Source organism: Prenolepis imparis, unplaced genomic scaffold (genome assembly GCF_030444845.1).
Source record: "Prenolepis imparis isolate NDT839.2.m4 unplaced genomic scaffold, iyPreImpa1.0 SCAF_3, whole genome shotgun sequence".
NCBI lineage: Eukaryota > Metazoa > Arthropoda > Insecta > Hymenoptera > Formicidae > Prenolepis > Prenolepis imparis.
Genome location: NW_028141161.1, coordinates 19,899,904 through 19,927,836, shown reverse-complemented (window position 1 = coordinate 19,927,836; position 27,933 = coordinate 19,899,904). Strand labels below are relative to the sequence as shown.

The 27,933-nt window shown below is 31.7% G+C and overlaps 3 protein-coding genes and 1 long non-coding RNA gene across 8 annotated transcripts; 3 read left to right on the top strand and 1 right to left on the bottom strand.

The window, feature by feature from the left end:
• Nucleotides 1–3,720: 3,720 nt before the first annotated feature.
• On the top strand, nt 3,721–14,090 carry LOC145933945 (adenylate kinase isoenzyme 5). Of its 3 annotated transcripts, none has more exons than XM_083034017.1 (12): nt 3,721–4,712; nt 5,779–6,344; nt 8,938–9,105; nt 9,385–9,495; nt 9,782–9,924; nt 10,078–10,260; nt 10,421–10,543; nt 10,632–10,776; nt 10,933–11,201; nt 11,339–11,503; nt 11,723–11,996; nt 12,215–14,090. In XM_083034017.1, exons 2-12 carry the CDS (start codon nt 6,323–6,325, stop codon nt 12,457–12,459), a joined length of 1,848 nt encoding a protein of 615 aa, XP_082890143.1. In that variant the 5' UTR covers nt 3,721–4,712; nt 5,779–6,322; the 3' UTR covers nt 12,460–14,090. The 3 variants fall into 3 exon arrangements, with proteins under 3 accessions (XP_082890143.1, XP_082890146.1, XP_082890144.1); XM_083034020.1 differs by having other exon boundaries at nt 3,721–5,021; XM_083034018.1 differs by having other exon boundaries at nt 3,721–5,031.
• A 2,765-nt stretch (nt 14,091–16,855) lies between these two features.
• On the top strand, nt 16,856–19,915 carry L(2)37cd (general transcription factor IIIC subunit l(2)37Cd). Of its 2 annotated transcripts, XM_083034015.1 has the most exons (8): nt 16,856–17,009; nt 17,119–17,347; nt 17,559–17,711; nt 17,789–18,299; nt 18,393–18,968; nt 19,074–19,279; nt 19,364–19,547; nt 19,623–19,915. In XM_083034015.1, the coding sequence occupies exons 2-8, from the start codon at nt 17,216–17,218 to the stop codon at nt 19,778–19,780; spliced, it is 1,920 nt and encodes a 639-aa protein (XP_082890141.1). In that variant the 5' UTR covers nt 16,856–17,009; nt 17,119–17,215; the 3' UTR covers nt 19,781–19,915. The 2 variants fall into 2 exon arrangements, with proteins under 2 accessions (XP_082890141.1, XP_082890142.1); XM_083034016.1 differs by lacking the exon at nt 16,856–17,009 and having other exon boundaries at nt 17,216–17,347; nt 17,546–17,711.
• A 419-nt stretch (nt 19,916–20,334) lies between these two features.
• LOC145933948 (uncharacterized) lies at nt 20,335–25,182 on the bottom strand. Its single transcript, XM_083034022.1, has 5 exons — nt 25,049–25,182; nt 22,778–23,130; nt 22,082–22,242; nt 20,744–20,928; nt 20,335–20,631 (listed from the first exon to the last, which is right to left on the bottom strand). Exons 1-5 carry the CDS (start codon nt 25,151–25,153, stop codon nt 20,335–20,337), a joined length of 1,101 nt encoding a protein of 366 aa, XP_082890148.1. The 5' UTR covers nt 25,154–25,182.
• Nucleotides 20,416–22,917, top strand: LOC145933950 (uncharacterized). 2 transcript variants are annotated; one of them, XR_014424955.1, is made up of 5 exons: nt 20,416–20,553; nt 20,717–20,987; nt 21,085–21,239; nt 22,013–22,331; nt 22,787–22,917. It is a non-coding gene; the product is annotated as an uncharacterized LOC145933950 (long non-coding RNA). The 2 variants fall into 2 exon arrangements; XR_014424954.1 differs by having other exon boundaries at nt 20,717–21,239.
• Nucleotides 25,183–27,933: the final 2,751 nt, after the last annotated feature.

The window sequence follows — 27,933 nt, the reverse complement described above, 5'->3', positions numbered from 1 at the left end:
AACAGAACGATATTGATGGAATCAACTAAGTTGCGTCTATTTACACAGATATTCGCATGTTATAATCATATAATTATTATTTGATTATATATATATATATATATATATATATATATATATATATATATATGTTAGTGTCCATCTAAATAGGAACAACTTAAAGTTGATTCCATCAATATTGTTCTGTCTTTAGTTGACATTTGGAGAGTAGCTTAACACAAGGACAGAATAATATATATCAAGCATCACTAATTGCTTTTCAGTTTCGGTTTAAATAATTCTGAGCATAAAACACGTCTAGATATTTAATTATTATCCACAATTCTATAGGTCGTGCGGGCTATAGTTTAATGTTTTTTAATATTTTTTTTGTCGGTTAGATCTTAATATTTAATACTTTAGTAGATGAAACACGAGAAAAATATTAAATGTATAATTATAATCTAATTTTGTTATTCCAATATAATTTATAATTAGCAAAGCAATGAATTGTATATGAATTTTCTGTGAATCGCATTATTAAAATATAGATATATTAATATACGGTAATGCGGTCACGTTTCGACAAGACGGTCAGAATTATGCAAAACTATGAGATTGAACCAGCTGTATTACCAGCCAATTTGTGTGTCATACGAAATAATATATCCCGTATGCTTGTACACTATTAATACTTAATGAAATCGTCATCATTATCGTTATTACAAAAGAAATGAGGAAATGGTTTCATGTATACTTATTTATTTATCAAATCATATTTCTTTCGAGAATTCTAAAAAATATTTTACACGAAATCGAAAGAGAGCTTTTAAAGGCAAATGAGCTTCTCTTTTCTATTTAAAAAAAAGATTCTTGCATATCGTTTAAAATTACGAGAAATGTTATTATAGCAGTTTAATAAAATCTTATTGTTTTTATTGCTAATAAAACTAAGCTAATAAAATAAATTTTACTATTTGATACAATTTGACACAATCTTCGCAGAATTTCTCTTTTTTTTTTTTTTTTTTGCAAAAATATCCAGTTTTTACTTATTTTTTTATAAATGACTTCAAATACTACATTATGTCATTAAGATCAAATGAGTAAGAAATGTAGGTCTGCATCATCATTTAGAAGAAAGTATTGTGTTATTCTAAATAGCCTTTTATGTCATGAGACATCAATTTCTCGTTAAATTCCAATTAAATCGACATACACGTTTCTATACATTCAGTCAAGCGTGGTAAAGTGGGTTAGATGGCTTTATACAAGCATATAATTTCTTGAAACAGAACCGATAACAGGTATCTGTTAAATATTCATGGTAAGTCGATCGGTCTTATATTGCCAGGGAACTTTACGCTAAAGTGATACCTTGAAAATGACACTTATCTATACTTGTCCTTGTAATAATTAATATTTATGACATAATTAATATTTTTTTTTTAATTTAATTACGTTAGATTGTAGCTTAGAAATGTGTTCCTCTGTTATGGATTTACTCTATCTTATTATTAAAAAATTCGATAATTATTTGAAATCGGATATTATATATAATAAATCGATTTTTTCTTTTATTTTATTATTGCATTTCTTTTATTGATATTGCAATATTGATATCGTGATTTTGTTCATGAAAAAGCAACTTATGTGTGCACAAAATGTAACCTTGCATGCACTTTATCTTGCTTTCGATGTATATATATCTTTAGAATCTCTGTTACCTAAAATAGTTTATTGAAATTATTCTTATAAACATACAGAAAATATAGATCTTTATCATATAAAAAATATATTATAATGAGAAGAAAGAGAGAGAATGACTTATGTACTCTCTACAAAAATATGTTTTCTTATTAATGTTTTTACATATATATTATTCTTAAAATTCAAACATAATCTTATTCGAATATTTTATTTTTTATTTAATTTATTTGTTTAATTTACTCTTCATCAACTTTAATACATTATTTAATGTTTTTTTTTTTAATTCCGAACGTTCATAGCCATAAATTTTGTCTTATCGGCACTTATCTTTAATTTTTACTTACTACCGAATTACATAGATTCTTTATCATTATTAATTGTTCTTATCAGGATAATCACTTATAAAATTATATCGTCAGCATGATATTATATATATTAATTTTTAAAGATGTATCTAATAATATTATTGATACAATATATAGATTGCAAATAATAAAAATCCTGAAAGAGAAACTGATTTTTATATATTAAGTATTGTGACGTAATTCGTAAATGAATAATAATAAATGAGTATTGCGAATAACTACTAGAAGATTAATTTAAAAAAAGTAAAAATTAAATAATGTATTATTTTATTAAAGAGGAGTAAGCGTGTCAACTTAGCACTTATTTATTAACAAAATGCCTTTAAATTATAAAAGTCTCCTATCAAATCGGATCTATTGTCTACATGTATTGATATTATCTATTATCTATAGAAAGTAAATAATGGATATCATACAGCATATAGTATTTTATATGTCAATCTTCGGATCCAGGAGTAGAATATCTATTGTCTAAGCATAAATGTCCTGCGAAATATTAATAGATTTGATTGGGATGTTTTTTTACTAGATTATAACCCTCGATGCGTCGAGTTTGCATTAAATTCTATGAAAGATTTAAGAGAATACGGACATATGTAGAATGTGGAAATAAGAATCGAAATTATTGAAATTGTAAGATAAAAAATGTGTTAATAATCAAACGTCGAATTTTTATGTTAATATCGTGCTTATCGTGATCGACATGAAGATTGAGCGTTTAAGTACTGATACAGAATATATGAAATATCTCATAAATTATTCAATTTAGGACGACCTCAACTCTTATACGCGGGACAATAACATGAGATTTATTTTACATAAAAGGATTATTAGTCTCATCGAAAGAGAGACAAAGAAAATGCGTTTTGCAGAGGAAATTAAATTGTAGCAAAATAAAGCTGATGCAAAATATTTTTATTCGCATATTTTTATTTTTTTTTAAATTAAAAAAAAATATAATTTACAATAGTTTCAGTTTCTAAAATTACATCATTTAATGTAATCACAATGCAATGTAGCAGCACATTATTCACTTAGGTTTAGATGAAGAGAGAAATCAATAAAAAGATGCGACATAAATTTTGAAAGATAACTCAAATTGGAAATTCTGCGAGTTGTGTTCACGAACAACTTTCTTCTTCTTTTACATTAGCATTAAAATTGTAATTATCGTGTGTATATGTATATGTATACGCACATATATGTGAAAGAGATATTGAAAAATCTATATGATGTAATGAAATATGTATTCAAATAAGGTATAAAACAAGTTCATAAAGTTAGCGAAGAATTATACATAGAGCTTCTGGAATTGCGCGGTAATTTATGTAAAAATGACTAATTTTTCTTGCTTAGATCTAGAGAGAAAAACCTTCGTCGATATACATATACATTACAATTCGAGCTAGAACATTCGAGCTTAGAGAAAGTACAGATAGAGGTATATAGAATTTAGACATTTTTAAACTCGCAAATGTCTTGTTATGGTTCTTATATATTCCTCCTTCGGTCGATTGTAAAACGAGATCATAAATTTCGTATTAGCCTCTTGCCCTAACACGTTTAAATGCCTTCACACGTTCTTATTCCTTGTGTAATACACACCAAAGAAGTATCGCTGCAGCTGTCACTATACTGACAGATCCCACGAAAATATAAGTGCGCATTAACAGTTTTATTGCGAAAGAGCATCGTCTATTCTGCAAACTCCTACACGTGAATTGCGTCAGAAGGCGACTCTTTACTGTTTCTACGTATTTTTATATTCAACGCTCTCCAACGAAGCGAATTTTACATATTTTGCGTATGTAAATTATTTCATGTTAATTTGATCCAACTATATAGAAACGATAAGAAAACGAGCAGAAGAATTCGAAGGAGAGAAGCAAATAATAACTTTGCTTCCTCCTTCTAGAGAAGCTCATCCCCTATCATCGTTTTGCGATCCCGACTTGTGTCATTCCGTATTCTTTACGCTTTACATTATCCAACATTGCGTAAATTGATGAAATTTAAGCAAATGATATTTGAACGCATTATTATCCGCGTTCTGACGTTATTACTCTCGCCTAATCATCTGCTCGTCGAACCTCGTGTTCGAGAACAGTCGCGCCGGCAGAAACTTGACATTGAACCCTCCTCACATTACACCCCCTCTTACACATACGTATTACATACATATGGTTTCCACTCACACGTCCATTATTCCGACCGTATGCAAAGTACGTATGTATGTACATGCACGAGGGTACGAAAGAATGGGGCGCAAGCGTCGTATCCATGACGACAAGTGGTTCTTACCACTCGAGCACGACCTCTATTCGTTCCTGACAAATCATTATAGCATTATCGTGCCCGTTGTATAAGGAAGCACGACGTAAAAACTCGGTTGCACCAAAGCATCGTGACTCATAGTCGTTTGTGTTGTCGCGCGCGACGCGCCTCTGGGTCCTTCCGGGTGGAGAACGGAAGCTGGAGTGTCTGTTTGCTCCGATCCCTTTTGGGGTGTCGCAAAGTCTCCCTCGACTCAAAAAAGGAAACGTGTGAATTTATATTCGTCGATCGTCGCGCTTAATGTGAGATCGTTGAACTCGAAAGTTTTTGGTCCTCTATTTATCATCCCCCCCGAGATCTCCCGATATAATTGCACCTGTAAAGGTAATTCGAAAGTGAAGATCTTGCGATTTTGCGCCTTCCCGCGTTCCCGCTGTTGGCCACTGTTCGATATCTATTCGCGGTATTGTGCCCTTGGAATGGTTGCAATGAAAGATGTCACTTTGCAGTCGGATTAGTCTAATTTTTTAAATAGAATCTGTGTTTTATGAAAGTGTAATCGCAAAATGTAGGAACGCTTCGACGCAAAACTCACCAACGTTACAATCAAGAGTAATCTAGTGTCTGCGTGTTATTATTAGGAAAAAGTTGGATAGGGAATGGTTGCGTTTCGGTGTCATTTAGAAGTCGAAAGTATATAATTGTGTGTAGCTTTACATAGTAATTTATAATTTCATGCTGATATACAAGAGATTATTTTATGGGGAAAAGTTGAAGAATACATATACATACATCTCTAATGTGAAAAAAAGTTGCACGATCCAAATATATTGATTAAATCGTGTTAAATAATTTGCACATTTGTTAAAAATTTATATAGCGATTCCACACACTTTTAGCTTTGCCAACATGTTAATAATAAGTCAAGTAAAGATTTTTTTGTATAAAAAGATCTATTAATCAGAAAGAGAATACATATAATTTATTTTACTTTTTTCTACAACTTTTATAAGTAAAGAATTTGTTCTAATAATGTATTTAAGAAGAATGATTTTTTCATTTTTTTTTCTCTCATCTGTTTTTTATTTGCTTTTCTCTTCTTTTTAAAAACGATTTTATTACACATAATCGCCTGATTTTGTTTTAAAATTTTTAATTATTGATAATCTATTTCTATTATATTATAATAATTTGTACACAACTTTTTCTGTAATTTGATAAACATATCAATTCGTTCATCAAAATGACTTCTTATTTTCTTTTGATATTTAACAACTATTATCAAAATGTCAATCCACTTGTGCTCCAATTTGCCCCCCAAAATAATTATATTATGCATAAATATTATTAATAATTAAAAAATTATATATTTAAAAATAAATTTTCAAAAATTGAAGATTTTCAAAAAATTAAAAAACCATACATATTGTAAAATTGATATTGTTTTCAGGGTGCTCGCTGTCCCCTCGTTTCTTCATTCTTATTCAAGGGTCGCGCATAACAAGATAACGTTTGAAATGAAGCTGATTGTGATGATTTGTCGTGGATTCGTCGTGTAAACCTTCGAAGGTTCGAGCAACGTCGATGTGGACAGTGATTTTACTTGGTTTTATTCTCAAGTGCCTATTAAGGAAGTTACGTCGCATAGATTCGACGCGAATCAACACGTGGCAGGTGCACACGCCTCCGTCATTAGGACGTCGCTTTATAGCGAAGAAAATTAAATTCCACGGATAAACCGGATCGAACGTGGATAATTAAATAAGTATACATTTGTTGAAACATTTCGATTAAAAAAAAGGTCGATTAAAAAAACCGTCGAGTGACAGAACGCGCAACATTTCTCACTAATGTGAAAGTCTCGTGAGGCCACAAGAGCTGCGTATGATTCTTCAGAACTTTACGCGTGTTGAAGCAGGGATGAATTCATCTGCCAGAAGTATGTGAATGTAAATGGCCGTGGAAGGATCGTGTCAGTCCTCGAACGACTTACTATGGGCATCTGCCTTGACACTGGTTAGTACATCCATGAATAACTAATTATTACTGTATGCAAGTTAGCGAGTTTCCTTTTACGATGAGCTTCTCGAATAGTTAAATAGTTGGCGATGTTTCGATCTTTTAATGTAATGTTTACGAAATAATATAACAAATTAATATAACAAAAGTTTGATGGATCTTTCAATTATGCGAATCGATTTAATAAGTATTTTTTTTTTAAATATTAAGTGACTTTTTTAGAAGAAGAGAGACTTTAATCGATTTATTATTCTGTATGTAAAAATATTAAAGTAACGTTACGTTGAAATATATTACATATTTTATCACACAGTAATAAATAAATTGTATTATAAATTATAAATTAACAAATTGATTATTTAAATTATAATATTTTTTAATTTTATTACTTTTATAGATAAAATAATGAAAGGACTTATATAAGGAAAAAATATTTGTTCAAAAATAAATTTAAGTTTCGTTTAAAATAAAGATGATTTTAAAATTTTGAAAATGATTCTATCTGAAACAAAACTGTATCATTAAGAGAATCTCTGCTTCCAAAAAATCAAATAATTTTCTTTATTCTAATTGCTCATAATATTTACAAAAAATACTTGAAACGCAACTATATATAACATTTACGATTATCGCGAATATATTATCAGGATCGATAATGCAGAAGTGACATTGTTGTACGTCAGAAAATCTTCCATCGCAGTAAACTTATCAGAAAATACACGCGATTCAGTTTATAGTATATATCTGCTGCTTAATTTATAATTAATATTAATAACGAATAAATGAGGGAATAAGACAATAGTATATTTCCTTATAATATGTGCTAAAAGATTAGTAACACACAAAATGAAAAATTTCAAATTTTTACACATTATTTGAAAAGTACAATAGATATATTAGACGCATTAAATTTCTATTGCAATTAGTGTAATATGCAATTAAATATTTAACCTGAAAGTTAGTAAATAATTTTATATTACAAAAAAGTTAATAAAATTTAATTAATATAAAAGCATTTATAAAAAATATAATTTTTAAAATAATAATAATAATAATATAATATAACATATAGTTATAGTACAAGTAGTATAGCTGATATATATTTTGTTTTATTCTTTGACTTGTCTAATTTCTGATAATAAAATCACATTTTTTATTGATAATAAACAACAATTAGTTCCTACATTATTTTTTTATTTCACAAAAAATGTATTTGTATTCAACAATCAATGAATAAATATTTTTTGTCGGAAAAAAGATTTAATGCTAGCGTAAATAAAAGACTTAGCATATATATTTCTTATATTTAAAAAAAAATTATATCGTATATACTAATCGAATTATATCATACTTTCGAACTAATCAATAAGTCTTAATATATGCATTTATTTGGTTCTTTTACTACATATTTTTTATTTTCAAATCGACAAAAATCCATTTTTTCTATTGAAAAATATAAATATATTTATCTATTTATTATGCGTTCTAATATTATTTTAAATGATAGAACAAAAGGAATACGAAATACTTTTTTTGCGAAAAGAGACTACGCGTCCTTATATATATGCATATTTCTTATACAGCCCCTTATCTGAATACGATGACTTTCCATGTTTTTCTTGGCATAGATAAAATAAAATCTGAACTATACGATAATTTAAGATTGTAAATATTTGATTTATAAGTCGAAGTGATTAACTTGATTTCATGTACTCATGAATAATACGTTCAAGTGCAGCAATACATATTTTATATGTACCTTCCACTTTTGTCTTTGGCTTTGTCACGTAACGCAATCAACAGGATGCGAATCGAATGTATAGACCGGCTATGTTATTATTAATATAGCAGTCACTTTATAGACAATGATAAGCGGAAAGCAAATGCATAATAAGTATTGCGAAGTAATATTTGCTATTATGTGTATCGTCATAATATACCTTCCCTCATTCATATTCATGGAATGCTATTTAGACTTTTTTGTAAATTGTTCAATGGAGCTTGTGAAACTCATTATTTTTTATTATTTATACACAGAAAGAATTTTCTCCTAGAATTTACCCTGAAAATCATGGTAATCGTGGGACAATATGGTATGGAAAGAATTTTATGAGAATTTCTCTGATTAATATTTATCACAATAAAATATAAAATGTTTAGATATTATTATTTTTATTGTGATAAATATTAATCAGAGAAATTCTCATAAAATTCTTTCCATACCATATTGTCCCACGATTATCATAATTTTCAGGGTAAATTCTAAGAGAAAATTCTCTCAGTGTACATTTGTCGTAATTATTAGATAGACTTAATATTAATTGAAACTGCAATCAAAGTTTCTCTAAATTTCTAATTTAATAAAAATATATGTACAAATTTTTTATTGATTAAAATGAGATATGATGCACATTGATTTTTTCAGCAATAATTTTTTGAAAAGAGGCTTTGTTGAATTTTTGTTCTAAAATAAATTATATAAATAAATGAATGGCGCGGACATTTCTATGTTAAAAATATATCGCGTATGTATGTGTGTAGATATGGTATTTTTTATCAGTTTTAAGTAACAAATTAATGTATTTTTCAGATCAGCAACATGGATCGGAGGTGTTCGAGGAAAGCGATGCTCGAGCTACAGGAAGATGGAGAGGCGAGGCTGGTCTTTTGGCAACTCCACCGGATGGACGTTTCCCGAAGCAAAATGTTGGTCCAGTTAAATTCGAAATACCAAAAGTTCCCGTCATATTCGTACTTGGTTAGTATCAATTACTTTTGCTTCATAATTGGGGAATCAGTGATTTAAGTATTATATATGTATATGTATATGAGAGATGTATGTCGCCTGTGTCTGACTTTCAATCTTAAATTGTTTCAATCTTTTATTTGTTAAATCTGTATTTTTGTATTAGACCGGATGGTTTAGAAAGATCTATTTAATCTATATCTGATATTGTTGAAAGTTTTTAGAGTTAAGAACTATTTACAAAATGATTTTTTTTCGTGATATTCAATGTTCTACGATTATCTCGCATAGGCGGTCCCGGTAGTGGTAAGGTGACATATTGCGACAATTTGATACAAGAGAAAAAGGGAATAACGCATATCAACATGATGGATCTTCTTCAACAATATGCACTAGGGAATGGTACGTAATTTTCCTTCATATCGCCGTATTTTATAATCGTAAATATTGAAATTATACATACATATATATATATATATATATATATATATATATATATATATATATAACATATACAAGCGTGCGTGTGCAGTATAAATTATATCGCATGATTTCCAAGAATATATAAATTATTCGTCTCAATCTTTTCACTCGAATAACGACCTGTAAATACTTTCTACGAGAGAGAAATGTTTATACCTATATTTTTTTCGTACAATTTATATTTCAACTATTTATATTGTATTAGATATGCAAGATTTCGGACAACTCAGTAGCAAAACCGTCACGGAAGTACTTATGCTCGAGATGAAAATGTCCCCGGGAGCCAAAGTCTTTCTTGTAAGCGGATATCCGCGAAATATGCGCGACGTGGTGGAATATGCCGAAAAAGTGAGTGTCTCATTTTTGATAGATTCATTAATTTAATGAAAACTGAAGTGTTATATTATTACTGTAACTTTTTAAATCATGCACAATATTAAAAAAAAAATAACGATGCATTAATTTGTAAATACCAATACGTATATAATATTATTATTTTAGATCAAAATCGTTAATGGTGTCATTCTCGTGTCGTGGAGGCAAGAAGTGTTGGAGAGACAAATTGATTTCGGTGCTCAACTCGGTCACGTTATTATAGGATTGGCTAGAATGGAGTTACATAATTTTTATAGAAACGTCATGCCGGTCGCGGAATATTTTGATCAAAGCGGAATGTTACTTGAGGTAAAAAACAATTCGCACAGTCCACACTCCAAAATCCTTTTTATATAATAATAATAATAATTCGTAAGCTTTGATTTATAAATTATGCTTGAAAATTTGTATATCCTTATATTTGTATAAAATAAAAAATTTGTAAAAAGTACAAATTTGCTATCTATAGGTGAACGGAGAGCGTAATCCGGGTGAAGTCTATGTCAGTTTTCGGGATGCCGTTCTTAGAATTCTCGGCATGACAAGCGGCGATCGTGATCACCAAGATATACCTCAATCTCTAGAAGCCGAGGTAGGCGTACCTACGTTAAAATTTTATAGTATTCTTTGACGAGATTCTGTCTGACCAACGGTTGACATTTCACTGCCTCGTTCTCTAGGTCGAAGTGGAAAGGAGAAAAGAATCGATTACAAGTCCACCGCTACCGAAGCAACAAGTCCTAGCAGCTATGATGACGCCGCCGCCGCCATTGAAAACCGCTGATAAACCGAGAAAAGGATTGCCTGCGTTTATCTGGGTTATAGGTAAAAAGTCTGAGAGATGCAAATTATAAAATCATAGGAAATAAGGCATCCTTGAACGAATATTTTCTTTTTTTTCCTCTATTATTCTTCTTTACAACTCGTCAACTGTAAAGTTTATTGCGCGACTTATCCTGCACATGTAATATCGTATGTTAGGTGGACCGGGAAGTAATAAGGCGACTCTTTGCACCCAAGCCGTTCAAAATATGCCAGGCTGGGTGCACATAAGTATCGGGGAATTGTTAAGAGCGATGGCACCGTCGAATATGGTTGTGAACGACGCCATCGTCTCGGGTGAAATGGTACCGCATGACATCGTGATGCAGCTTGTGGAGCAACAGATTCTCCTTAATCGAGATACGGATGGTATCGTCATGGACGGATATCCGAGGGATTTGAATCAAGTGCAAGAATTCGAAAGCAAGGTAAAATCATTCGCGTCATTTCGCATCTTGGAACGGTAAATCGTATAATTATCCGATAATTCTCTCGATTTTATTTTTTAATCTTGTCTGAGTCTACGATTATGCATTGATAAATCGATACGATTAATTATTAATAGTTTGGACAAGAACCTCCGCTAGTACTACTCGATTGCTCCAAGCTGCAACTCGGAAGAGGAAGGCTAGACGACAGTGTTTCGGCGTTTAGAAAAAGATTGGAGCTCTTTCGCGAGGTGTCCCTTCCCATGCTGAAAACACTGGACAGCGACAATCGTTTAACAATTGTATGTATAAATGAGTGGATTCGTGACGAGACACAACGCAGCATTGAAATAATCCTTACTTTGTAATTTTGCTGGCGCGACGATTAATGTAAAACGATATCTTCATTAGAGAGAATTTTATTTGTCTTCGTTATGACTGAAAAAAATCACGCGACTATTTTAGAGATTAATAAGATTAAATTCAGTTTTTCTAATACAAAATGTGATTGTTATCTCTAGGTGGATGGAGATACGGATGTGCCTAGCGTACAGCAGGATTTTGCTGCTGCGTTGTATCAGCTGATGCATTGGACGCGTCGCAAGGAAGAGGAAACTAATCTCCGCGATGCGGATTTTTCGACAATCGGAGGACACCCAAACGGAATACACGCCGTGACCAATCAAACCGAACGTGCCACTAACAATGTTATCAAGCAGATGGTCAACGGCGTGTCTAATCATATTGGAAACGGGATCGACGCGACGAAAAAGATCAATGGAATTACTGCTCAAGGTATAATTATTTAATATATATCTATAAAATAAATATATTCTGAGCCGTGAAAAAGATGACTTATGATAGATTTTTTTATAAAGGCAATATTTTATCTCAATATTTTATTCAACAACTATTTTATCCCAAAAATAATCAGTATATGTATATGTGCATGTGAATCACATCTTTTTATTCTAGCGCTAACATATTTTCATTATTTTGTCCTGCTTATATAGGGGTAGGTGCCATCAGTAATGGCATATTGAACAATATGAAGCATATTCAACAAAACGGTCACATTTATCAAAACGGCACTGTAAACGGAAAGGTGCATATGCTGCAGAATGGCGCAGCGCATCTAGCCAACGGCATTGGCATAAACAATAAAGTTGCGCCAGCGGTGCACAACTATTTGCCAAAGGATCCCATCAAGAAAATGTACAACGAAGTCGAAGGTTATCAACAGAATCTTCATATGTAAACGTGATACGTCAGTCTACGAGATCTATTTTTTTTTAATATCATCGAAGACTTTTCACTCGTTAAATGTTGTACGAACGGGCCTCGGGTTTGGGACTTTTTCGATTCTATCGACAACTTTGATTTACGCGTATTTAAATACGCGCCTTTCAGTGCGATACAAGTGTATTGATAATATGGTGCCTTAGAAATAAATACGACTTAAATATTTTGATTATAATAGATACATATACGTCCGTTAAATATAAAAAGCCAAATAATCAGTAATGCGTATTATAATAACAGAATGACATTTCTTAAGGATCGATTTCAAAATAATGAAAATGCGAAAAACTTGTCTGTTTCTAAGCAAGAATATACAGAGCAATGCGAGCCGGCAAGCATAAATGTAGTTGGAAATCACTGACTAGTGAAAGATAGAATTTATATCAAACACTGAATATGTATAATAAATTGCTGTTTCACTTTTAATCAACATTTTATTGAAGATAATCTCTTAATAATAATAAAGGTCCAAATCAAGCTGCATTATATAAGATATTATATATAAGATATTATATAAAATTTAAGATATAATATAAAACTGATACAAAATATCGCAAATAAATTTCAAGCGCGCAAAATATTATTATATCGCAAAAACACTCAAGTGTGTGCCGGCTTGCACTGATCTATATGTATGAATGTGTGTATGCATGCTTGTATATGTGCATGTACGTATGTATATGTACCTAGACTACTTAACTTAAAAGTCTAGGTACATATTATGACCTAGGTACATACATATCATGACCTAGATTTAAAGTCTAGATATATACTATAAGATAAGTATTCATAACGTTGTTATAATTTATAAACTAATTGTAGGAGCTATAACATGATGTTAAGAAACATTTTTAGGCTTTAATCCAATCGTATTATAAAGAGATTATATATTAATATGCCGCGCCGCCAAATTTTTCAATTCTTACCTCAACGATATCTCGATAACTGTTTGCTAAATAAAATGATGAAGGACTTTTCCACTCGATTTAGTCACAGAAATACGCTATTGCAATAGTATCCTAACTTTTATTTACGACGTAAATAGAAGTAAAACATTCATTTTATTAAAAATCGCTTCTAGCTCAGATAAATTTTAATCTTTCGCTAAACATTTTTTAACTCAACTTAATAAGTCTTATCTGCCTTATAAATCTTGAATTTTTAATCCTACACATACACAGTAGATACATTACACATACACATACACACATATAGTAGATATATTAATTGCCAAATATAATTGAATTAGATAAAATATTACGTCTTATACGACAAAATAACGGCTGTTTAAATATGGCCTGTACATCAGAATATCCTGTATGATAAGATATACGTGAATGCAAACTATCCTATTCGTTATGTTAAATAATAGCATATTATAATCCTCACAGTGTCATATTATATGCAGTTTAATTTATATTCTATATGATTCAATTTATAAAAAAACATATAATATATATATGGTTTTTGTCAAGTATAAAAAAGTTAATTTTTAAGAGTCTATTATCAAAAAAATTAAATGTGAAAGTTTCAATATAACTCGTAGATATTCCATTGACAAAAAAAATATCTTCTAAATACGCATTTTTCTAATCAAAATATTTATTTTAATTAAGTTAAAAGTTAACAATTTTTTTATAAAAATGAAACAGAAGTTACACTTAACTTCTTTTTATCAATTTAAAATTCTTGACTTATTGACTTATGACTTGACTTAATTTTTTTTATATTTGACAATAAAGATATATATCAAATAATATTTGTTGGAAAGATATATATTATATGGTATTATATATAACATTATTAATTATGGCAGTAATGATAACGACAGAAAACTATATAATGAATGTAACATCATTTAAGAGATTACACGCAAGATGTACCTGATGAAAGTATCGAGATAATCTTGACTAAACTCAATTTATAACTCAATCCGCGGGCGGATTTGTACGATTTGTTAGTCATTAATAGATTTAAAACAATTTATATATAATATTTTTATCATTGCTAATGGATTATTGCATTTTGCACATGCATATATATATATTGTGTAATAAATTCTCCTTTCGAGAATCAATTTGATATTTGATGCTGTATATTATATATAAATATAGCATTTAAATGCAAAACTATAACGATACATATATATTTGTTAGAAAGAAAATAAAAACTTCTTAAATCAATCTCTAAAAGCTTAAAACTTCAAATTTATAGAATAAGTTTGATTATTTTATATTCTTTTAAATGGATAATTTTTGAAGGAATAATATGTAGATTTGTACATTTACATACAAAGAAATTAATTTTAATCAAACAGTTAATTTTCTCAGAAATATATTCAACATATATATATATATATATATATATATATATATATATATATATTGTGTATATATATATATATATATATATATATATTGTATATATATATATATATATATATATATATATATATGTATATATGTATATATATATAATATGTGATTAGAAGAGAATGAAAGAATGAAATTAATCAAATTCTCTCTAAAGACTTGTTAAATACAATTATGTTGAAAAGAATAAGTTTAAAGTAAAATTATAAAAAATTTGCATTAAAATTTAAATTTATTAATAAGTAGAATATAGTTTTTTCTTATTTTATCACACACACAAATAAGGCATTTCCTAATATATATAAATAAAGTCAGTCTATATATTATATTCAGTTAAATATATTAATATATGTATTAATATATTATTATTATATTATATAATATTCAATTATACATATAAAAATTCAGAAAGCAAAAAATTTCTAGATTTTATACAAATATGCCAGATACATGTATTATTATATATATCATACATATTGTCACATAAAACAACTTTTATCTTATGGTTTAGTTAAACCGCTAAATGAAATTAAATTTCAGTAGTACAGAGCATTAGGTAACAATAAATAGATATTTGTTTATCAATAAATACTCTGAATAAGTCAATCAAGCAAAATGTGATCAAATGTTTATAAATCTATTTTGCTAATTAATGTAAAAATTATCTGACCTTTGGATATACATTGCGTGTCGCATAAAATCATTTTTAATTATAAGATATTTATGTTTGTATCTATATATTTTACGTTGCCTGCATTTGATGATTATAAAATGGAAAAGAGCTCTATATACTTTACGTTCAGTGTTACATATGTATCTTTATGAATTATAACACAATAAAAATATAGAAACATGAATATAATTCACATTATTTTTGTTATCCTTTTTTATTACATTCATATTTTTCCAATAACGATAATCGATTGAAATAAAAACGACTTGATACATCAAGTTGCAATTTTAATTGCAAATTTTACTACATATAATTATTTCACTATCAGAACTTTTGAAGGAATTTGTAATTCAGAAAGTTCTGATGTAAAAGTTTATATACCTGTATTGTATATATGCAAATTATATATGTTATATTTATATGTATAAAATCAATACTATCACTCACTCTATTATTTATTCAAGGCTCCTGGCTCCTTGCCGACCATGTCGAAATCGTGACATCAGAGGCGAGAAAACACACGCTAAAATTTCTTAGATGCCATTTCGAAATAAAAAAATATTTCGATGAAACAGCACTTCAGATGGCTTTAGCACACTCTTAAAAACCCCCGAAAACTATCCTTTTCCCTTTATAACCAATCAACATCTATAAAATGATCGAGATATCAGACTTTGACATGCGGAATGACTGCGCATGTGCAAAGACCAGACGGACTGGGCTTTATAATATTACATTTTACAGCTGTTGGATTGATTATAAAGGGGAAAGGATAGTTTTCGGGGTTTTTTAAGAGTGTGCTAAAGCCATCTGAAGTGCTGTTTCATCGAAATATTTTTTTATTTCGAAATGGCATCTAAGAAATTTTAGCGTGTGTTTTCTCGCCTCTGACGTCACGATTTCGACATGGTCGGCAAGGAGCCAGGAGCCTTAACTACTAGGAAATTCTTGATTTTTTCACGGTTTTTTAAATGTTTTATATTTTTATTCGTCTCAAAAAATTTGGTATATGCGTATATACATACAATAGTATCTCCAAAATAAGATAAATTTGGTAATATTCAAATATGCATTAAAATTTATATGCGACAACATTTGTCAGTCATTATATTTTTATTGTGTTATATTATTTGTCTCGAAATTATAATTTGAATAATTATATTTTTACCTGAAATAATGAGACACTCTGACGAAAAACCATGCCGGCGTTTTTCGTGAGACACTTTATATTTTTCTCGTACAGCGCCATTACATTCACTGACAGAAATTCGAAACACATATTCAATTTCACTTTTCGATCTACTGTCGATAAAATCGTCATTTGGTGCGTATCCCTGCTAAATCCACTTTTCAACACTTTGAGTAAAGTCATTATTTGTTTTGACGTCTCTGTGTTTACGTGGGTCACATGTCTCTGTGTTTTATACATTCATAAATTGTAGATCAGAAATACCGAATGAGGTATGAAGAATATGATATGACTTCTCTTGAACTTCTTTCTACTTATACTTTGATGCATTGACAATAATGATTTTGAATCTGATGTCTCACATTATTCCACTTGTTTCAGTTATCATCTCGTGTGTCATCATTACATATCTTCAAAATCCGAGAACGTTTGTGATAAAATTTATAATTTTCGCAATTTCGAATAAAAAAATAGTACTATGAGCGAAGCGAGCGAACCGAGTGACAGCGAAACGTTCGACAAGCAAGATGACAAGGATACGGACTTTAACGTGGACGATTATAAAGAAATGGATAGTGATGATTCCTTTATAGAACTACCAGAGAATAATGTAAAGATAAATATTCAATTTAGCCCAGAATTTTATGAAACTTGCACTTACATACTTTTTGCATTAAAACAAAAATTTTTAACGTATATCTGGAGAATGTATAATTTAAAGTTAAGAAATATCTGTCGCACAAAACTAGAATGAGTGTATTTTATCAAAATCTAAGGTGAGTGAATCAAAGATATTTACTCTAAATAGTATTCTGTTACAGATACAGATGAATCAACAGGATGGCCAGTATGCAGGTCCGATAATTTCTGGACACGATTTTGATAAGAAGCTGATATGTGTTAAGTATCCAGGAAACGTGGTTAACGTTGATAAAGCAATTGAAACATTAGGTGGCATTAGCTCTATTTCTATGGTATACAATATACAATTTCGATGTTACATTCGATTCATTATATTAAATTATTCAATTGTATATTTGTCATTTAACAGACTGTGGATACCCCTAATAGAAGACTAGAATTGCGGTTCAGACCCGATGATGGATATTGCAAGCCTACCTGTGGAGATAGACACAGTACAATTGGTTTTTTACTCAGAGTTAGGGTAAAGAAAAATAGGGTAACCCAAGCAGAGGCTACAAAATCAAGATGCAAAGATACTACAAATCTAAAAGCTACTGAATCTTGCACTATTGGCGATAAAGATAATCTTAAAACATCCCATTTGTCGGAGGGTGAACAAATTAATAGTGCATCTAATGTTACGGAAGACAATTGCAAAGATAATACTAATGCTAAAGATACTGTAGAGAAAAAAAGTACCGCAGATAACATTAAAAATTTAGATGCTACATGTGAAGATAAAAGCTCGCCAAAGAAAAAAAAGAATATATTACTTACTTTTGACAACAAGAGATATGAAAATTTCTCCCAAGAGACAGATTACGAGTTGCCACGTTTAAAAATACTAGGACGAGTCGAGACTGAATTCAAATTTACCAGTATGTTCTATATAATAACTTATATAAAACTATATAATAATTCTCTCTATATTCTTTTTCTTATTTAACGTATTAATATTTCTCTTCTTTCAGATTTATGTGATTTTCAATATGTACCAATGACGCAGAGTAAATCAAATCCAAAAAAATTGGAGTGCATATATAACTCGATTTATCCAACAGGCATTCCATCTCCAGATTGGTTGAAGCAGGACGTACCTTATTTTCTGCCACCAGCCGCGTTCAGCAGAATGGACACTGTACAGCAATACATACCGAAAACTGAGATAGATTCTAATTCGGAGAATATAATTGGTAAAAACAAGAAGTGTCAAGCAGGCTTTCCCAATTATATATACTTTACCACGCTGGGGGTCCCCACCGCAGCACCAAAGGGCATCGAAACAGCTATGAAAGTAAAGTTCCTACAGAACGCACACTTGGAACGAGTGCGACAACTTTTTGAAGAGCGTCCAATCTGGTCGAAAAATGCCATCATGTACAAGACGCAATTTACGTCCGAACAGTTGAAAATATTATTACCATCGGTGGCGTATTATTTTATGACTGGACCGTGGAGAATCATGTGGGTGAAACTCGGTTACGATCCAAGGAAGGATATTAATGCGAGAAAGTATCAGACGTTGGATTATAGATTAAAGGCTATGCGTAAGTTATATATCATTTTCTGATTTCCAAAGATATTTAATTTACAATTTTGCGCGATGCAAAAGTATTCTATAATAAAATAAAATTTCTATGTGCGATCTATAGATGGATTAGCTTTGACTGTCAAATGTAAGAGAAATTATTCAAATTATACATTGCCATACAAATCTGCGCCCGTTTCTAAACAAAAACCCGCTGTACTTACTGCCCTGAATCAAGAACAAAACCCGAAAAAAGAGCGACATTTGCATGAAAATGTATATATATACCGGGAAGGTATGGTACCTCCTTCCCGGCAAATGTTTTATCAGGTATTTAATTCCTTTCTTCATAGCATCGATAAAATATTTGATTTTATACAATAAATAAAATCGTTATCTTTATTTTGTTATTAGTACTGCGACGTTCTAATAGGAGAAATACAAGAAATGTTGGCTAAGCTCCCCGATCCTTTACCTGGTATAAAATGTCACGAGAAGAGAGGATGGCTGCCAACTGGTTTTGACGTGCAATGTAGAGAAATTTTGAACAAACAAGTGCGCGCCGTTCTGAGAAAGAGGATGAACATTCCTGAGGATCGTATGTACTTGTTCAACTTCATTAAAACTATGTTGTATATCAAGAATAAAATTATATCTTTTTTTTTTATTATAGATCCAACATCGCTTCCACGGAAGCGGAAACATGGCATTAAATTAAAGACTAATAGAACGATTAATAAACGAAAAAAAAAAGGCAAAGCAAATACTACAGAGACTCAGTCAAATATTACTCCTAATTTGGAGTCGAACGTGATTAATGAAGATTTGTAATCTGAATTCAAGTAATTAAAAATTATAAATATGCAAGAAAAAATCTGACTAAAACGTTCCTGCTCGATTTTACCTCTTGAAAAATACATTGAGATGTATAATATTCTAAATTAATTTGACATTGGTTTACAAAGCAGATATAAAGTGTTACAGATAATTATACTTTTATTAAAAGTATATTTATCTGTATATATACACATAGACATTATATGTAAATATGCATTTATATATATAAAATAAATATAAAATATAATTATCCTTAATTAAAAGTTATAGTGTGAATTTCTTCGTTTTACATAGTAGGCCTATATATACATACATTGAATATCCAATTGCACACAGATTTGTGTCATAACGAATAAATATCTACATATGATGCATTCGACCTGAAAGTTGAGGTGTGAAGGCATATATGGCGTCTAAAGTATTTTCATCTTTTTCTCATGACCATAATTAATTTATACAATTACATCATCTTTCAGATGCATGATCACAATCGCTTTAGACTTTGTAGGAATGGCCAAACGTGATACACGTGAATTCCTCGCTCGGATCTAAAGATGCGCCAGTACTTCGACGGCAGTTATGGGTGGTGTTTGATCACCACTGAGAATAACCGGCTCGGATTCAGTTTGAACGATTCTAACGAGATTCGCGTCCTTCTTCGAGGATACCAGAGTGACATTCGGTGTGACGTTCGTTTCAGCGCAGTAACTCGGCGGTCGACTCTCCCTCGTTGTACCAGGAGCCGCGATACTTCCTGCATTCGATCTGTAAGTCGGTGGCGGCGACGTTGTAGGCTGCAATCGGTCCAACAACAACAGCCGAAGTCTATACTCTTGCATACTAGCCTGTAATCAAGTATATAGTTTGCATGTTGTATAATTTTTTAAAAATCAAGAATATAGGAGTTTTTTCAAGGCTATTTTTTTACAGATTTTATTCTATTGTATGCTATCTCACCTGATAACTCGGTGGTGGGGTTCTAAACTGGAATTCCGGATAGATCATAGCGGCGTACGGATGTATCGGTCTCGCAGGGGGTATCCTACCGGAAATGCCTGTGAAGCCAAACAAGCTGCCACAGTAGTCTTGGTTGGTCAATCGCCACGCTACCGCACTCACCAACACCAGAAGCACTCCTATACCTGTAACAAACAACGCATACCATTGTAATAATAATACTTATGTAATACCATTGTAACAGGTATGTAATAACTTTTGTTTTGTAATTACAATAGGAAAGAAGTAATCTATAATCCATCCATTTCTAAGTTTGTTTTAAGTAATTGAAATATTTATAGGACACAGCCTACAGTTTTTAAGTGAAAGTAGAAAAAAAAAGAATGAAACATAAATTAGACAGCGTTTATCTGTCGATCTAGCCGACAAGCAGCGGCATCTGTTTCCCCGATCTATCTACGAGTACGTCATTCCTTCGATCTCACGGCCCCTCCACGTGAGTATAAGTGTACGACATCGATCTCTCTCTGTAGGTTAGAGCATTCCACCATTGTGAGAGGCATTCTGAGCGGGTCGCAGGTTACATGTCCACGTTTAGAAAGTAACTGTTGCAAACTCGAGTTTCCTTGTTGCCTCTCCTCCTGTCTCCTGTCCCTTGCTAGACTCTGTCGCCACATGCATTCGGTTGGCCCTGGCCAACTCTTCATGTTTGTACGTTTAAGCGATTTTTTTTATCGCAAATTTCTAGAATTTGTAATTGAAATAAGGCACCACGTGTTTCTCTTACTCTACGAAAGAAATTTATATTTTTAAAAAATTCAAGAATAAGAAATAATCAGTCAAAGTTTTTGAGATTAAACGTACAGTAACTCGAGTTCTAAATGAAATCATTTCAACCAAGTCATTTTTTAAATTTCACGATCTTCCGATCCTCCTGAGTAGAAATTTAATTTTTGTGAAATCGTTAATAAAGATAAATCTAGAGATATACACTTGTTTCACATAATACAGTAGTAGCAACAGTAGTACAAAAGCCTATGATTATAACAAAGATTGCAAGATTTTCTCTCATGACGAGATACCTTCACAAATCGTTCCAGTCGCTGGTTGACTGTGTCATTTATTTGCTATATGTTGGGTATGCTGGAGGAAGACTGCATTATAAATAAAATAATATTTTTTTTATCGCCTAAATATATTATTTTTTTAAAAATAAGATTCTTTAATAAGTTTCATTATTTTTAATCATTGGATTTGTGTGTATTTCAGTTTTATTACTACGACATCGCATATCGACGATCTCGAGAGAATTAAGGAAAATGTGTTGTATTTCCTTACCGGACATGAATATCCCCACGAGGTGATCACGACCGGAGGCTTTGAGTGCACCTAGGAGAGTGCCAGCACCGGCGCAAACCAGGCCTACGAAACCGACACCCAATATGGACCAGCGTACAGGCGGGGAACTTAAGCCGCAGCACTGTTTCGGCACTGTATCTCTGTGACACAAGAAGCGATCGCTGAGTGACCCACTGACATACACTCGTCTCGTGACGATCATTTGGCGTACGAGCACCGTACATCGGCCGTAAGTAGTAAGACCGCGTGGCCATATAGCTCGTAAATAAGATGTACCACTCTAATCGTACATCTCGACACCGAATAGATTCATATTCGCCGGATATTTTCATAAATTAGACATGCCTGGATGCATTTCGCGCATCGTGTATAGTTAATTGGAAAAATTTAAAGCTACATTTTTATCATTCAATATTTCAATATTTTGTAACATGTTATTTATTTATTATTGACTTTATCTTTCGCACAACACACATCGAATTAAATAAAGCTCGCAAATGTAATCGCACGTATTTCAAACTCGCGATTTATAATATCAATTTCGCGGAGAAAAAACAACAAATATATATGTTATTTTTTCCCCGCAATATACATATATACATATATTGTGAAGAAAAAAATAATAAAAAAATATATATTTGTTATTATGATATACGTATATAAAGTATTATTCACCTGCCAAAGGCAGAGACGCTGGCAGGCACGGGAAAGGGTAGACCGAGGCTAAGGCCTCTGAGACCCAAGTGCGGGGGTGGAGGATGAAGGAAACCTCTAGGGGGTGGCACCAACGGCACTCCCAGCGCGGTCGAGACCGTCTGACAGCCTGGCGCACTTCCGGGATACGTCGTCGGTATGGAACAGGATCTCAAGGCGCGACGATGCTGCCTTCGTAACCGTCGCTCTCGCCTACGGGCATCTCGGATGCCATCGGGCACCTCGTCGTTCTGACAGCCTGGTCCACCGTGAAGCGCCAGCTCCGTCTGCGCCTCCGTCGAAGTGAAGGACCGAACATTGTCCCGTGTTGTTTCCTGAAATGCAAACGAACTATGAAGACCTGAGGGCACCGATTCAGAGCCGTGAAGATGCGCGAGTCTCTTAAGATTAATTATTTATTAAGTATAATTTAATTTATTATTTATTTAATTTTCTTTATTTATTTAATTTATTATTCTTTGGGCGGAACGATTTCTTCCCCGCTTTTAAGATAGCGAGTTATCTCTCTTCTATCCCTTTTTCTGCCTAATCGAACGAACGAGTTTTTTTATCTGATGTCAAGACAGCAGACTTCATAAAACACTTTACTCTATCTTGCTCGCTCCCATTTTCGTCTTTGGCGAGCCGCCCAAATAGTTGCTATGAAAATGAACACGTTCGCATCCTGGTTGAAAGATTACGATCGGTACCTGAGCAGTAATCTTTATAACTAGGGAACACAAGTATTATAAATGTTGGGATGACTAGATGAAAATTTTATGCAGAATAGCTTGATATTTAAAGAAAGAAGTTGGCGTGTCCGCGTGAAAGGATGTATCGAAAATGTGGATTTCGAACGACTTTATTTTTCATTTTTGAGAGAATAAGATTGAGAATAAATTCGAAAATGGTTATATAAAAATAAAATCTTTTTTCTACATTATATTTGCGCATAACTTATTAATCGTGTCTTGCTCAAACGAAGGAGATTTAACAGCTGATCAAAATCTGAAGGAAAAAAAGTATTCGAAAAATTATTTCCCATTTCTCATTGTATATTTAGAATTGAAAAAATATTGTGCTTCTTTAAACATTGAAAGTTTGATTAATGTAATGCCGTCTTAAAATCACTTATCATGAATGTAACTTGTGCATGTAATTTAAAAAGTCGATTGATTTTTTCGCGCGTATAAGTTTAGCAGAGGATATTCAAAACGTACAAAAGTAGGACACATTATTTTTCTTGCAATACCTGCAGTTTGATATATATTGATTGGCCTTAAGGCTCCTGGCTCCTTTCCGACCATGTCGAAATCGTGACGTCAGAGGCGAGAAAACACACGCTAAAATTTCTTAGATGCCATTTCAAAATAAAAAAATATTTCGATGAATGAACAGCACTTCAGATGGCTTTAGCACACTCTTAAAAAACCCCGAAAACTATCCTTTCCCCTTTATAATCAATCCAACAGCTGTAAAATGTAATATTATAAAGCCCAGTCCGTCTGGTCTTTGCACATGCGCAGTCATTCCGCATGTCAAAGTTTGATATCTGGATCATTTTACAGATGTTGATTGATTATAAAGGGAAAAGGATAGTTTTCGGGGGTTTTTAAGAGTGTGCTAAAGCCATCTGAAGTGCTGTTTAATCGAAATATCTTTTCATTAAAAAATGGCATCTAAGAATTTTCAGCGTGTGCTTTCTCGCCTCTGACGTCACAATCCAATATGGCCGCGGTGAGCACCCAGGAGCCTTAAATAAAAAAGATTAAATATTTACGCAAAAAAAAAATACTAGTGCGAGTATAATGTACTCCGATCGTAAATAATAAAACAATCTGTCAAATCGCGGTATATATGTATATTTTTTTATAATATGTATATTTTATATATATATTTTTTTCTATAATATATTTAATATATGTATGATCGTGATATATATATATATAGTATCAGCGTTTATTAATGTTTAATAATTTGATGTTTATTAATTATTTTCTTATTATTTATTATATATTATATTATATATTATAATATATTATATTATAATATATTATATTATATATACAATATTAAATTTATTATGTGACATTACTGAGGTAATCAAACTTTTATATATTTTATATATATCTACATAAGCATATATAAGAATAATTAAATGTATACAAGAATAATTGGGCGAACGGTGATTTCGATGACTAGAATGATTACGCGAGAGCATGTATAATGTCAAACCGAGAATTGAAACGGTACCTGTGTTCTGTTCGCGTCGCTCCTGACGTTATCCGCGGCAGCAACGTCGACGGCGACGACGCTCACAGGCCTCGGGACATTCTCGGACAAAACCTCGGCCATCATACGGTCTTGAGCATTGGTGTGTATGTGTATGTGTCCACACTTCACGGTATATATATATATATATATATATCTCTTTCCTTTTCGCGCACAATGTGCGCTATAATCTTCTCTCGATCCCGATCGTCTTGATTCCTCTCCGAACGTCCTTCGTCGCGTCTCGTCTCTCTTTCTTCGATCTCACCTGATACTTTTAACCAAGTTTCTCTCGTCTTCCATCAATCCACTCTTTTCCGTTCTCTCTTTCGCCTCGTCCTTCCTGCATACGTGTTTACGATGACACGTTTCCCATTCTTCTTTATCTCCGCATCACCTGCCTCCAGTTGATCTCCGTCTCTAAGACGACATAAGTCAAAATGAGAAATTTTTCTCTCACTCGCCTCCAAAAAATCATCCTCAATACTTGACGACGAATTGTAATTGACATTAATACTCAAAATGCGCGCATGAATTTTGGGAGAACAATTAATGTTCAATTTTTTCTCCTCTTTTTTTTTACCTATTAACGCGAGTTATGAGATTTACAGGAAATATATAAGTTCGCGATCGAAGAGACAAACGCGAGCGTATTGGCGATACGTTCTAAAATTGCTATCGTCCATCGAAAGAAAGCCAGCTGATCGCGAAATCCTAGATCCAATCTCCGCAACAAATAACCGTTCGCTTCGCCGTGTATATATACTTCTCTAAACGCGGTATATTCCGTTCACTCGCATGAGAGCGGCATCGTAAGTGGATAAAGAGCCTAGGAGTTGTTGCCATTGCGGCGTGAATTTCCTTGTAATGCAATATCGCGCGCGCACACGCATACGTTCGTTCGAAACCGGCTGGGATATCCGAGAGATTGGCGCGCGATCTAAAATTGAAAACGCATCGATGCTCTCTTCGGATCGAGCCGAGTAATAGATGTAACTATTCCATGTTCCTTTTAAACGACGACGCTTAGTTCACGTCAACTAGATCGATTCGCCTGAGAGCACACGTGGGAGAAAGTAGATTCAAGCGCGCTCGAGAGCTGGCCTTTCTCGAGTTATCGCTTCATTTGCTTTTGTGTTTCGTCGGTGTAATCGTTTATCGAAAATTTTCATATAAAGGAACACTTCCTTTCCGTCTCAGTGCTCTCTTTCCATTTAAACTTGAATATCATCGAAGCACCACTGATTGTGAGAGAGAAAGAAAATAAGAGAAATAATATATATGTTATGCGATAACATGACTTTTGTTTCTAATTCTCTCTGTCCTTTAAATACTATTGTGCAATAATTCGATAACATTCAATTGAAAAGTTTCATACTTAAGTTAACTTTTCAATTGAATGTTATCGAATTATTGCACAATAGTATTTTAATTATTTTCCACTCCGCAACTTATTCAGTTTTAATGACCAAAGTGCAAAAATGATATCCGTATCATAACATTGAGATAAATTTTGATATAATTATTTCACACAAAAAAAAAAAGATAAAATAAAAATATATAAATTAACTTTTTTTTCATACAAAGCTTAATTTTCGAAAGAATCGATTTCAAGAGAATAAAAAATTTTTTAATATTTTCGTGAACTTTGTATAACTTTTTATTATGTTATTAGTTTATTACAAATCGTTTTATTTATATTATGTCGATTATAATTAACAATGTAAAAAATTCAAAGTTTCGTTACACGAAACAAGTTAATTGAAAAATATTAAAATTGAATATAATCTTTTTATATTCCATTTATAAAATATTTTTATTGTATCTTTTGTATTTGTATTGTATTTGTATTTTTATTTACATTCGAACGTACGTCATTGAAAAGTTATGCAAGTTGATTAAAACAGAAAAATTAATTAAAATCTCCAATTTTCTCCAATTTTTATTATTAAACGATTTTCTCCAAAGCAAAGCTTTGTATAAAAAAAAAAACGTGCACATTTTTTTATTTATTCTTCCATACAGAACTTTTCCCTTGACAGATTGTAACGTAACTAATGGCCACTCTGTATACGTCGATACCTATTACTAAAGGCTTAACTAAACGGTTGTAATATTTTTCGTCCAATTCTCTTTGTCCATCAAGACAAATCAAAGGAAATAAAAAAAAGTCAAGCTAACTTTCTCGTAAAATTCAACGAGATCGAAATATAGTTAATCGAATCGTAGTCGCTCAATCGAAAAGCCGAATCCCATGGACGAGTTATTTTTCCATAATGAAAAAAGAGGCGAGAAAGAGATTTTATAGGAATCGCAAATTCAATGGAGCCAAACCGATCCGACTCTATCGATCTCTATTTTAATCGATCATGCGTGAAAAAACGAGTCCTTGAGAGAGCTATTACGTATACGCGATACGATATGTAATAAATTAAGGATGAAATAAAAATAGAATATTATTCTCTCTATTGAAAAAGTGAAAGAGAGAGAGAGGAACTGAAACACTTATATTCTCTATTGAACTCTGAACTTTATATATACAGACAATGATACAACTTTTGATAAAACTTGTGCTATCGAGCAGAACTTTCCAAGAATGAAGTTGTTTTACTTTCGAGAGCAAAGAAACGACAACGCTTTTTAAAATCTCGAGGGATGGAGATCTTTTGTTTTTTTCGAGAGAAAGACACGGAAAGTTTCTTAAAGACGATATAGTATCCTACTAACGGTTAAAATAACCTTCGCGACAAAGGGATTCCATTCTTACGTTAGCTAGATTACATCTTTATATTACTCGCGTATAAAAGGATTGCGGAAACACTTGGAATTTTAAAAAACTCGAAGAAAGTGTGACAAACACGTAGATG

Excerpts from the sequence above, each read along its gene's own strand:
- LOC145933945 (XM_083034017.1), top strand. The coding sequence starts at position 6,323 with ATGGGCATCTGCCTTGACACTG. Across the intron at positions 9,925-10,077 it reads TGGTGGAATATGCCGAAAAA|ATCAAAATCGTTAATGGTGT; the intron begins GTGAGTGTCTCA and ends TTATTATTTTAG. Across the intron at positions 11,504-11,722 it reads GCGACAATCGTTTAACAATT|GTGGATGGAGATACGGATGT; the intron begins GTATGTATAAAT and ends TGTTATCTCTAG.
- LOC145933948 (XM_083034022.1), bottom strand. The coding sequence starts at position 25,153 with ATGATGGCCGAGGTTTTGTCCGAGAATGTCCCGAGGCCTGTGAGCGTC. Across the intron at positions 22,243-22,777 it reads AGCGTCTCTGCCTTTGGCAG|AGATACAGTGCCGAAACAGT; the intron begins GTGAATAATACT and ends CTTGTGTCACAG. Across the intron at positions 20,632-20,743 it reads CCCCACCACCGAGTTATCAG|GCTAGTATGCAAGAGTATAG; the intron begins GTGAGATAGCAT and ends ACTTGATTACAG.